Source organism: Sinocyclocheilus grahami, unplaced genomic scaffold (genome assembly GCF_001515645.1).
Source record: "Sinocyclocheilus grahami isolate Dianchi unplaced genomic scaffold, SAMN03320097.WGS_v1.1 scaffold185.1, whole genome shotgun sequence".
Taxonomy (NCBI): domain Eukaryota; kingdom Metazoa; phylum Chordata; class Actinopteri; order Cypriniformes; family Cyprinidae; genus Sinocyclocheilus; species Sinocyclocheilus grahami.
The window spans coordinates 928,013-940,288 of NW_015505364.1; the positions used below are offsets into that span (position 1 = coordinate 928,013).

Below are 12,276 nucleotides of genomic sequence, written 5' to 3' on the forward strand. Positions count from 1 at the left end.
AGCTGTGTGTGTGTGTGTGTGTGTGTGTGTGTGTGTGTGTGTGTGTGTGTGTGTGTGTGTGTGTGTGTGTGAAGGCCCATGTTTCTGTCAGTGAGCTTGTTCAGAGCGCTCTTTCTGGCGTCTGATTGAGGATTTCCTCTAGATGATTGTTACCTCTGCACACACGCACACACACTTAGAGGAACGCCCCAAATGTTCCATCAATACACAGCAGACTCTCAAAGCTTCCACAGCTGGGAGATTTTCCCATGCAAAAACACAGAACAAAAATGCACTCGTACACACTGAGACACACACACACACACACACACACACACACCAGTGACGTAATAAACATAATGATAATACTGTGTATATTTCAATTCAGTTTGAAAATAACAAATTCCTTTATCAGATAGATATTATGTGAATGAGGAAGATTTTGGAATAAAAAATCATTTTGTATTTTTCTTTTGATTGATTTTGAATTGCATTACTATGATTTTGAATTAATAGACTTTGCTGATATATGTGCATGTTTAAATTCTTAAAGACATAAAGCTTCAAGACATTATTCTGGCATTGATACCATCACCCTGGACTTGTGTGTGTGTGAGTGTGTGTGTTTTGGCTGAGAGCTGTTTCCACTGACCCAGTTTTGTTATGGTCCTTATTAAAAATACTTTGATGATGCTTGATGATGATAATTATGATGGCCTGTCTCCCTCTGCACGCCTCCTGCTGTGTGGGTGTCTTCTTGTTTGATTGTTTTCTTTCGGAAGCATCGCTAGCACGATACCGAAACTGACCCCTCACCCGAGTCAATTAATGTCTGGGAGGGTCACATCTTCTGCTTGACGGCATTCCGCGCTGATAGCTGTGGGGCGTTTACATTGTCCAGCAATTCCCAACTCAGGGAATTCCGCTTCCAGACTCCTGAACACTGAACAAAAACAATAAGTGTGTGTGAGTGAGAGACTGGGAATGTGAGGCAGCAAGTGTGTGTATTAATGATGCTTCCTCCTTCCTTCCTTCTCTCTTTTTTTTTAATTGAACAGAACACATAAATGAACAGAAACAGCTTGACATAGTAACTTATACATAAGATGAAACCAGTGACGGATATATACACGCATATATAAGAAAAGAGAAAGCAAAAGAAAAAAGACAGAAAAAGACCAAAAAAAGGCTATAACAACAACAACAATAATAATAATAATAATAGTATTGGAGGTAGGAGTGGAAGCAGTGGCAGCAGCAGTGAAAATAATAAGAACAATAATAATAATAATAAAAATAATAGTAATAATAATTAATAGTTGTAATAAATGGACCAGTCGGTGAAATTAGTGCAGATAACCTCATACCCATCTAGGTCCTGCAGCCATTCCATCCCCGCCGGCGAGCACAACCAACAGACCCACCAACACAGACTGCATCCCCGACTCCGATCCACCTTGTCCCTCCTCCCAGTCACCAGCAAAGCCAGACTCCCGTACCAGTGGAAACAGCTTTGTAATCACTTTTATCTTCCACCCCAAAGGGGTGTTGGGCCACCACGACAGGCACCCCACCTTCCTCCTTCCTTCTCAAAGATTGAGAGGTTTGTAAATGTTCGAGATGAGTTTATTATTTTATTTATTTATTATATTATAATTGTATTATAAGCAACAGAAGCACTGAGAGAAAAAGAGAGAAAGACCAAGTTTAAGTCATTAGCATAGAATGCATGCTGACTGAATTGCCAGTGTGTGTGTGTGTGCATGTGTGCGCGTGTGTGTGTGTGTGTGTGTGTGTGTGTGTCAATTATGGGATGGGAATTCTTTTTGACTGTATCTATTAAATTATTCTAAAATAGATTAAAATGCAGCTCATATAAAAAATATTAACTGAGACAAACCTTTGTGTAATTAAAAATCATTTTTAAAAGTTTTACAAATATTTCAACAAATTGTAAAAAAGGAAAAGGACAACTAAACCTTGGGAATCATATGGGAATCGTAGGGAGTATGTTTTAAAAATGTGCATGCTTAATGTAATGTTATTTGCCATTTCTTTGTAATTGTTTGTGACATTTACTAGCAATTTCAGAGTGAACATTCTATACAATTCTTTTTTTCTTTTTTTTCTTTATCAAATGTATTATGAAAACTCAAAAAATAAGGCTAAATAAAAATAAAGGTTAAAACATTTTTTTTAAATCACATATTTTGACCTTTTTGTTGAGAAGATTAAATATTATCCAAATATTTATGGTTCATATTTTTTTACCTTGAAATGTATGTTTGAAATTGTCTGCTAAAGTTTATTCAGTGTCTTACTTTCATGGTACAGTGGTACAAAGCTAGATTAACGTTTCTCACTATTATCATTTCAAAAAATCTTTGTTGTGCAAATAATGTCAAAAATATATTTCATACATATTTACCTGACTTTACACTGTATTAAATTCTCTCACAGCTTGTGTGTGGTTCTTTATTTCTCTGAACTCTAACCCATTAATAGGTTTTCTAAAGTAAGTAAATATTTTACACTCGTTGCAGTTAGAAGGGTCCCAAAGTAGAATTCATTTGAAACACATAATGTTTTTTATTTCAATATTAATATAATTACCATGGAGGTCAGAGTTCTCTTTGCTGGCCGGATATAGTCTTGTCAGTGAATTATGATGTCTGGGAATCATCCATCTGCTGGGCTGGTGGAGCGGAACAGCAGTGAGGGGTGTGTGTGTGAGAGAGGCACGGTGAGACAGTCACGGTGGGGTCGGACATGCATGTTTTACTTTCCTGTGTGCCCGTGACAACTTCCTGCAGAACAAAAACCTTGGGGAGCCATCTCACATCGGACATATGAGCCAGAAATGCACACACCGGAAAAAAGACAGTTCTTGTCTATTCATAAATGGCAATGGAGTTTCCATGAACACACAAGCACCAGGGAGCCTTCCTCAGGTCTTCCTCAACCATTTACTGACCTGTCTGCTCTAAGTCTGTCAAAACTTGTGTGTATACGTGTGTGTGTGTGTGTGTGCGTGCGTGCGTGCCTGGATCCATATACTGGCTGTAGACTCTGCCAAACTCAGAGGAGGGAGTTTCCTTCTGGGACAAGTGTCACTAAGCAACCACTTAGACATTAGTAAACGAGTGTCAAAGTTTGGGGTCTGAGAGGAAAGAGGTTGTTGGGTTTTGTTATGAAATGCTTCTAAAAAGCCAAGTGAAAGACCCAAAGAGACCAAATCAAACCCGATTTATGAAGCTCCAAATATCATAGTTAATCCTATAGAATCTGCTGTGAAATTATGAAATCACAGCAGTGAGAGTAAGATTAGACTGCAGTACAGATGGCTGGGAGACATCAGTCACACTTTAGACACTGTGGATCGGCATCGTATGAGGGGAATTCAGACACAACCAGCTGCCAAAATACTGAAGTACCATCACTGCACACTGCTGAACCAATTCATTATCATAAAACATATACAGTGAGGTTCAAAATTCTGAGTGCACTTGTGAAAATGTGTCTCTAATTTAATATAGATATTTTCTTTACAAATTAGACGTTCATAATTGGGGTTAAATGCCACATTTTAATTCCAGTTAATATTTCTCAGGGTAGTTCATTTTTTTGTATAGGCACAAACCTCAAAGACTTGGATTTAAAAGTTATTGAAGTTGTATCCACTATTGCTCAGGAGAAATACAGTGGGTATAGAAAAGAATCACGCTCTTTAAAATAATCACATTTTTTTGCTATGCAGTCTTGAATACCGTAAAACTAACCTCACAGTGGTTGAAGGAGAAAAAGGTGAATGTCCTTGCATGGCCTAGTCAGAGCCCAGACTTAAACCCCATTGAAAATCTGTGGAATGACTTGAAGACTGTAGTCCACTAATGGTCACCATCAAATTGAACTGATTTTGAGCAGTTCTGCAACGAAGAGTGGGCAAATATTGCAAAGTCTAGATGTGCAAAGTTAGTAGAGAAATACCCCAACAGACTAAAGGCTGTAATTAAAGCAAAAGCTGGTTCAACAAAATACTGACACAAGGGGGTGATCCTTTTCCAACTCTGTTTTATTTTATAATTTTTTTCTGACATGTTGGTTATATCATTCACTTGGATGTAATAAGTTGCACTGAGTAAATACAGCTGGATAAAACAAAAACTGTGTCTGTCTTCATTTCGGGCTGCAAAGTGTAATTATTTTAAAGGGGAGGGGGGTGATTTATAAGTAAAACAATAATGAAACAGCCAAAAAATACGTTTATTTAAAAAAATGCATTTAAAACACGTGACGATGTGGCCACCCAAAATATGAGAAATTGCACAATCTGACATGAAACCTTTACCGTGTGGTTAAAAAAATCTAATTTCATTACATAAATGAATTACATAAATTATTTAATGTCAACAGGTTTTGGAGTATTTTCTAATATATATTATAATGTATATAACACATATATTTTTTAAATATATTAGATCTCAATATGTTAAATCCCAATCATTAATACCATTACTTTCTCAGATAAATTTGGGGCTTTGATTAGACTACATAATAAATATTTTAACATTATATATTCAGGTAACTTTTTATGTATTATTATATTTAATAATACAGTAATTTTTCATTCATTCAATCATCATGATTTCTCAGATGACTCTGGGCTGTGATTAAACTAAATAATAAATGTTTTATCATTATATATTCAGATAACTTTTTATATTATTTTAATATTATATTTAATATATAACATATTTTAATTTAATTAAATCTCAGTCATTAATTCAATCATCATAATTTCTCAGATAAATCTGGGACTGACCCCTAGCAGCCATAATTTTCCAAAATCTATAATAAATCTATTCTTGGTTAGATTACAAAAAACACAATCATGGACTGTTTCATATGAGAAACATACATTCTGCATAATGTCTCTGTCTCCGGTCTGATCGCTGCATGGGATGGAACAACCACTTTAAAACCAAAGAGGAGAGATCAGACACAACATATTTGCTGTCTCCTATTAAGGTTTTCCTTTCTCAACCAGTTCACCCAGGGTTCGTTTTTATTTTTTTTATTAACTACATACAATTAACTACAATAAATTGGGATATTGACAATTTTACTGATCCATTTTTGACTCCAATTTTAAAACACCCACTCAGCTTGTATGTACAGTAACCCATGACCTTTATCCAAGCATCCGAGAGCTTGGATGCTTAATCTTTAGCCAGACCTTTGACCCTGCTTTCTCTTTGTTAAACCCCCCTCTTACACTTTCTCTTGCTCTATTACCCCACCCCACCTTCTAAGTTGACCCTGGTGGTGATTTATGCAGCTCACAGATGCACAGCTGCGGCAGGTCCCCATGCTGACCGAAGAGTAGTATTTACCGTAACTAATACATCCCAGATCTCAAAAACACATGGAGACAGAATGAGAGAGATTTGTATAAAAGAATAAAAAAAATCAATGGAAAGCATTTAGATTCTGTTTTTCAAAGAAATTACAAACCAACTTAACAATGACAAAAGGACCACATAGAGAAATAGAGGAGTTAAATTATGTAAAGAGATCATCAGTAAGTTTTATCTGAATATGAATTGATGTTTACTTTCATTTGACTGATTGATTTGAAGCTCTGCCTAAATCCCCTGAGCTCTGAACTGTTCTTCCAGCTATTGGTTGTATTTTCCTGGCCGTGTTTGGATTTTAAGTCACTATAAATGCTCTATAAGAGCAATTGGGCAGTTTCAAAAATAGGACAATGTTTAAAATGAGTTTTTAAATAAAGTAATATAAAATTAAATTATGAACATTTGCTACATTCTTTATTTCTTTCACATTACAGAAGCTGAATCATCCACAGCTAAGCTATTATATAAATATATATATATATATATATATATATATATATATAGCCTAAATGTTAAACCTCCAACCATGCACTGAATTTTGTCTCATCATCACCATTCAGTTTTTCTATAATATAAATACGAAAACGTTTGGTTAACAGATATGTTGAAGAAATAGAATTTCAAATTTAAAGAAAAAACTTTCAAACTGAAACATTCACAAAAGTGCTTGTTTTTTCATTTGCCATCCACGCATAACTGACAGAGGACATTTGACATTTGAAAAAATATATTTTATTTCACCATGATGTTTACACAATTTGTGTATAAAATGTATCAATTCTCTTTAACCAAAAAAGAAAACGAAAAAGAAAAATATATATTTTATGCACTGCATTTTAAACGTTCATATCTCTATACAAAGCACACAGAGAAAAAGTACAAAAACTCATGAGAATGAACTCTTGTTTGAATGGCGAGTCTTCCGAATATCTCCGTCGCGAGGAGTCTTGCTCACCTCTCGCGCTCCCTGAGTTGCGGTTTCATCTCACGCGCTGCTGCTGTTGCTGCTGTTGCTGCTGCTGCTGCTGCTGCTGCTGCTGCTGCTGCTGCTGCTACCGGCGCGTCAAGCGCAATGAAGTGATTCCCCGCATACGGATACAGTCAGTCCCGTCCTTTATCTGCGAGAGCACACAAAAACAAAACAAAAGGTTATTCATTTCATACAAATATATAGGCTATGATCTGTATTTTTATTTGTTTATTTCTTTTTTGCTTTGATCTGTATATATATATATATATTTTATTTATGTATTTATTTTTGCTTCAGTCATGCCTTCTGAATGTTGGGAAACAACTCACGTACAGTTTACGCCTTGATAAAGACATTTAATGTTTGACAGGGAAAGAGTAAGCTATTGTGAGGAAATATAGTTAGGAAATGTAACACTTTTTAAATTACCATCTAGCACAAAAAGATGTGTCCAAATATATTATCAGTCGCCTATTAGAAGGGACCAAATATTAAAGTTAAAAAAGCTGTCACTGAATACATTATGGGCATAATTACCACTAATAACATAAGGGCTTCTATTATTTTTGTAACGTAAATGTGTTTTCCTTTCGTTTTACGCTCTCAAGTCTAATTTATGTGTGCTTTATTCTCAAGATTGCTCTCTTTAACAGCGCGTATTAGCAAGATCTCAAGGGTCCTTCACACTTTCTGAGGTGCGTGGATCTGCACATCCCGCTATTTGCCATTCATAAGCGTTTACTATTATAAAGATAAGTGTTCATTATTACTATTAGTGTAGACACTCTCTGTATCAAAATGCATTATTCTCACGTGTCCATCCATTTGAATTCTCTTACCCCTTTTCTCTGGCTGCTGAGGCAGAAAGTACATATGGTGCGCGGCTGCGTCCCTCCGCTGTCCCCCTGCGCGCTGTAAACCGCGCTCACGCACGGCTGCGCGTCCTCTCCTCCGTCCCCTATCAGGAGCACATTGGCCAGATGTGAGATGTAACTGGAGGCTAAGCGCAGAGTCTCAATCTTTGACAGCTTTCTGTCCACCGGCTCGGTGGGAATAAGAGTCCGTAACGCCGTGAAAGCAGTGTTGACACTCTGTGTCCTGTCGCGTTCCCGCGCGTTCGCTGTGTTCCGTTGCTTTACTATAACCACACCGCTCACCGTGGAGTTGCGTGACATCCGCCGCCGCTTCTCCGCACTGGGACAGCAGCCGTAGCTCAGCTCCGAGCTGCCGTCGCTCTCGCTGCGGTTTTCCTCATCCTCAGACATCATAGCAACATCCGGGTACGCTAGATGAGTCGCCATGGGCCGCAGCATGGCAAATGCCATCACTAAAAATGATGAAACCAAGTATCCAAAGTATCCAAAATGAAACGATGGCTTGCTGTCAAGCACTAGCCACGGAAACACTGCATCGCCAAACCCTGGTGTGTGTTTCTCTGACGTGTTTCAGCAGTTGATCAATCCCATCACATGTTAAAGATCCTCTTGATGTGCGCCCTTACAGTCATTCCATGCGCGAGCAGCTAAAGCAGGAGCAGCGCGCGCGGTCTTATAGGATCAGGGAGGAGCAGTCACTGATATGCAAATAACCAAAGCTACAGTCTCATAGATGAGCTAAATCATATTTGAGCACAAAATACCTATTTTTAATACTTGATAGTTTTGCTAACAAATTCAAATCCATTCAGGGATAAAGAAAAGCATTAAGAACAAACAGAAAAATAAAGTTGCATTCACCGAAACGTATGTTTTTGGACAGGTATAGGCCTACCATGCATGGCTGTGCTATTCTTATAACATGCACTCTCAGAAAAAAATGAATGGTACAAAAGCTGTTTCTGGTTGGCATCTTTTTAAAGGGTTCATAGGCACACATTAGTTCCTATAGTGTGCGTATTAGTACCTAATAATTACAAAAGCGTACCTTTTGAAAAGGTACCGCACAAGTGACAGCTTTTGCACCTTTTTATTTTTTGATAGTGTGTAAATACACTGAGATGAGTTTCAGTTCAATACCATGATATTGCCTTCTGTCCCATCACTGTGGGGTACAGCCACAGTAATGTAAGGCTAAGGGTGTTTTATGTTTTTATAGATGTATAGATTTATAATTTATAATATTTATCTAATAATTATAATTGATAGTATTATAAAGTCTTTTATTATTGATGTCATTGAATTAGTTTGTTATTCCTGGTGTTATATTCTTGTTGTTGATGAAATATTGCAGTTGTGTTTCGTCAGTGTTTCTTGTTGCAAGATTATTTCCCTTTCCGGTTTTAATCATTTAAAAAACTTATTTTGGTTTTTATTTTGGCATCTTTTGTCTCTGTCAGATGTACTGTAAAAATAAACCCACTAAAATGGAAAACTTCAATTTTAAATTAGGCCATTATTATTATTATTATTATTATTTTTAAGCAATGTGGAAACGAAGAAAAAATCGACTTTTTAAATAAAAGAGTTCGTGCAGTAATATGACCCTTCACTGGGAAAAACAGAAGCTGCACCTGCAAGTAACTCTCGGCCGGTGATTATCATCTGAATTTACTGCTTTTATTGCGCGGCCATTTGACAGCGAGGCGTTTAAAACAACACCGGGCCAGTAATGAACGCTGGCAAACGCATTGTAATGCTGCAAAGATAAAGATGTTTATTTACAGAAGCACTTTTCTAAGTGGCTTATTCGAAAAACAAATTTTAAAAAATAATTCGAATCGAATGTCATATATTCATTGGTGAATCGAGGTTTTCAAGTGGACCTGCACTAGAGAGTATAGCTATTATTTATTTTTAAATACGGCCCTTTTACTCGCAGTCACATTGGGCATTACTGATTTTGTGAAGTGAGATTTTAAGTTTTGTTTTCATTCAGTGGCTCAAAGAGCGTGAGGCCACAGTAAAGAGGGGTCTCTCTCTCTCAACCTTTTTCTTACCTTCTTTTTGGCTTTTTTTTCTTCTCTCATACACCCATGTCTGTTTTTTTGTCAATTTTTAATTAATTTTTGAATAGCCTATACAGACAGACAAGATTTGTTCACTTTCATTCTTATTTCCTACATTTGATTCCTCTGCTTCCCATTCACACATTTGTTTTCACTTTCCTTCCTGTCATAATTCATGACTGGCCTTGTCATATAAGCATAACTTGTCTCACTGCTTCACGATCATGATCTCTGTTCCAGTGCATTCAGTGCAAAGAAATGCAAGACCTTAAATCAACCATATAGGCTTAAGTGACCAAACCCACAAACCTGTGACCTCTCATCTTTGACCTCAGCTTATGTGCTCAAGCAATGTGGTCATCCTCATTTGGTCCAATAATCGCTCAGTTGCAATATGCATAACTACATGATTTATTGAAACAAAGACTTATTGTGGAAATGTATATTTCTGGGCATTTTGACATGCATTTCAACTGAATCTTCAGAAACTCTCCTTGATGTGACGTCACCTAACAACAGCTAAAAGCACAGTTTTACTCCAGCTTTAAATACCATTAGCAGGATAACAAGATTAAATTCACATAATCGTGTTTGTTGAACTCTCAACTGTTTGGTTTGTAGCCGAGGGGCAGAAGTTCTGCTGGAGGCTATGAGTTTCTGCTTGGGGCTGAGCTCACGCAGTGATGGTTTGTTTGTAGCCAGAAGCGGGTGTTGGGTAAATAAACATGAGGCAGATGTTAAGAATGATCTAATTTTGACGTCACCTAACAACAGCTAAAAGCACAGTTTTACTCCAGCTTTAAATACCATTAGCAGGATAACAAGATTAAATTCACATAATTGTGTTTGTTGAACTCTCAACTGTTTGGTTTGTAGCCGAGGGGCAGAAGTTCTGCTGGAGGCTATGAGTTTCTGCTTGGGGCTGAGCTCACGCAGTGATGGTTTGTTTGTAGCCAGAAGCGGATGTTGGGTAAATAAACATGAGGCAGATGTTAAGAATGATCTAAGAAAGAGAGAGTGAGACAGTGGCAAATGGTTTCCAGACCCTCTTTCTCTGTCTCATTTATTTTCTCTTTGCTTCCATGGCCCGTAATATGTCACTTGGAGCAGCTTTCACAAACATGTCAGCGTCACTTAAACCCAGGACTTTCTGTCCCCTCAGCTGCACCAACAACCCCCTCCCAACATCTACGACATTTTCAAAACACCTGCATGCTGTTTTTACAAGCCTGTGGTGGGCAATAATCAATAAAGCTATGCTGATCCATACAATCTCCAATTTAAATGTTCAAAACAATCACCAATTAAAGATGTATTAGTCTCAGTTAATAGTAATTTCTTCATATATATATATATATATTTTTTTTTTTAGGTAACTGTGTTAACTTATGTTAACAAATTTAATGTGCCATCAATTCTTTGCTAGTTATGTATTTATCATGCAATGACTGACTCAGTGTTCTCATTTGAGTTGGATGGGACAAGTCAGTGAGCGAAGACTGCAGCTGAATACACAGATTTAGAGGACCAATAACATCATGTAAGAGAGAAAAAGAGAGACTTGCTTAGAAGGAAGGAGAGAGGGACTGTGTAGGTTGTAGAGTTCATACATTTGAGTGAGAAGAGCAGGTGTGTGTGTGTTATGGGAAAAGGGGGTAGACTACGCTATAAGAACTTTCCCTCTATAATGCAACACACAATCTATGGTATTATGTTAAAGAAATATTTGAGGTTCAAGTTAAGCTCAATCAACAGCACTTGTGGTGTAATGGTGATTACTAGAAAAATAATTTAGACTTGTGTCTTGTTTTCTTTAAACATAAAATAAGTAAATGGGGCCAATTTTTGGAGCATTTAAAAGCAGAAAGTTGTAGCTTAGAATTGTATAAAAGCACTTACATTAAAGGAGTATTTATCCAAAAATGAAAATTTGCTGAAAATCGACTCACCTTCAGGCCATCCAAGAGATGAGTTTGTTTTTTAATCAAAACAGATATGGAGAAATTTAGCTTTACATCACTTGCTCACCAATGAAACGGGTGCCGTCAAAATGAGACACAACTCCAGTTCATCAATTAATGTCTTGTGAAGTGAAAAAATATATGTTTGTAGTAAACAAATCCATCAAGGCTTTTATTTTTAAACCTTTAGAATTCCAGTCCATAATCCACAATACGCTTCCTCCCACGAAAAAGTCCATGCCCTGTTGATTTATTATCAGAAAACACCAACATATTTGCTTGTTTTGTGCTGATTTTGCTTGAAAATGGTGCTTGCTCAGTGCATACTGCTCTCTTGATTTAGATGAGTGTTTTTTACTGGAGAAAGCAATATTATGGATAGAGGACTCCGATTTTAGCCGAAAGCTCAACTGCACCAAGCTCTGAAATATATGGCCTTTCACTAGTTTTGTCAATTAGAAATTAACTACAGATGTGAAAGGTTTTATTGTCATATGCTGTTCAATATAAATTGTTCAAAAAAGTTCCTGAGTCAATTCAATGGGAAATTTACATCAGAACAATTCATTCTGCTTGTATTTCATGATTTCAATCATCTGTGAAAAATATGAAAAAATAAAGGGACCAATAAAAACAAAAAGGTAATCCTTTGAGGTAAGGATATGAAAAATGTACAGAAAAAACTATTTTGAGGTAAAAAGTAAAATTTCATACCTAGATTGTGATTCAATAATGGATGTTAAATGACCAAACTGGTATTATGAAATTCTGTTATTGAACTTATTGTGAACGATTCATCCATGTATGTATTTCATTTTAAATTTTGACCTTGTAATTTTTATTAAAGGTGTTATAACTCGATCTTCTGATGAAACAACATACTTTCTTACAATCAACTGCAAGTTTACATTCAGATCTGCCTCCATCCAAACAATCAATGAATTATTAGATAAACATTATTATCAAAGTTTGTTACAAGCAAATTACATTTTCAGCAATATCTCT

General features: G+C 36.5%; 1 protein-coding gene across 1 annotated transcript; it reads right to left on the bottom strand.

Annotated features, from left to right (window-relative positions):
* Positions 1-6,140: 6,140 nt before the first annotated feature.
* LOC107594541 (transcription factor 15-like) lies at positions 6,141-7,877 on the bottom strand. Its single transcript, XM_016284622.1, has 3 exons — positions 7,206-7,877; positions 6,443-6,514; positions 6,141-6,397 (listed from the first exon to the last, which is right to left on the bottom strand). The coding sequence occupies exons 1-2, from the start codon at positions 7,689-7,691 to the stop codon at positions 6,449-6,451; spliced, it is 552 nt and encodes a 183-aa protein (XP_016140108.1). The 5' UTR covers positions 7,692-7,877; the 3' UTR covers positions 6,141-6,397; positions 6,443-6,448.
* Positions 7,878-12,276: the final 4,399 nt, after the last annotated feature.

Excerpts from the sequence above, each read along its gene's own strand:
- LOC107594541 (XM_016284622.1), bottom strand. The coding sequence starts at position 7,691 with ATGGCATTTGCCATGCTGCGGCCCATGGCGACTCATCTAGCGTACCCG. Across the intron at positions 6,515-7,205 it reads TCAGCAGCCAGAGAAAAGGG|ATAAAGGACGGGACTGACTG; the intron begins GTAAGAGAATTC and ends GTGCTCTCGCAG.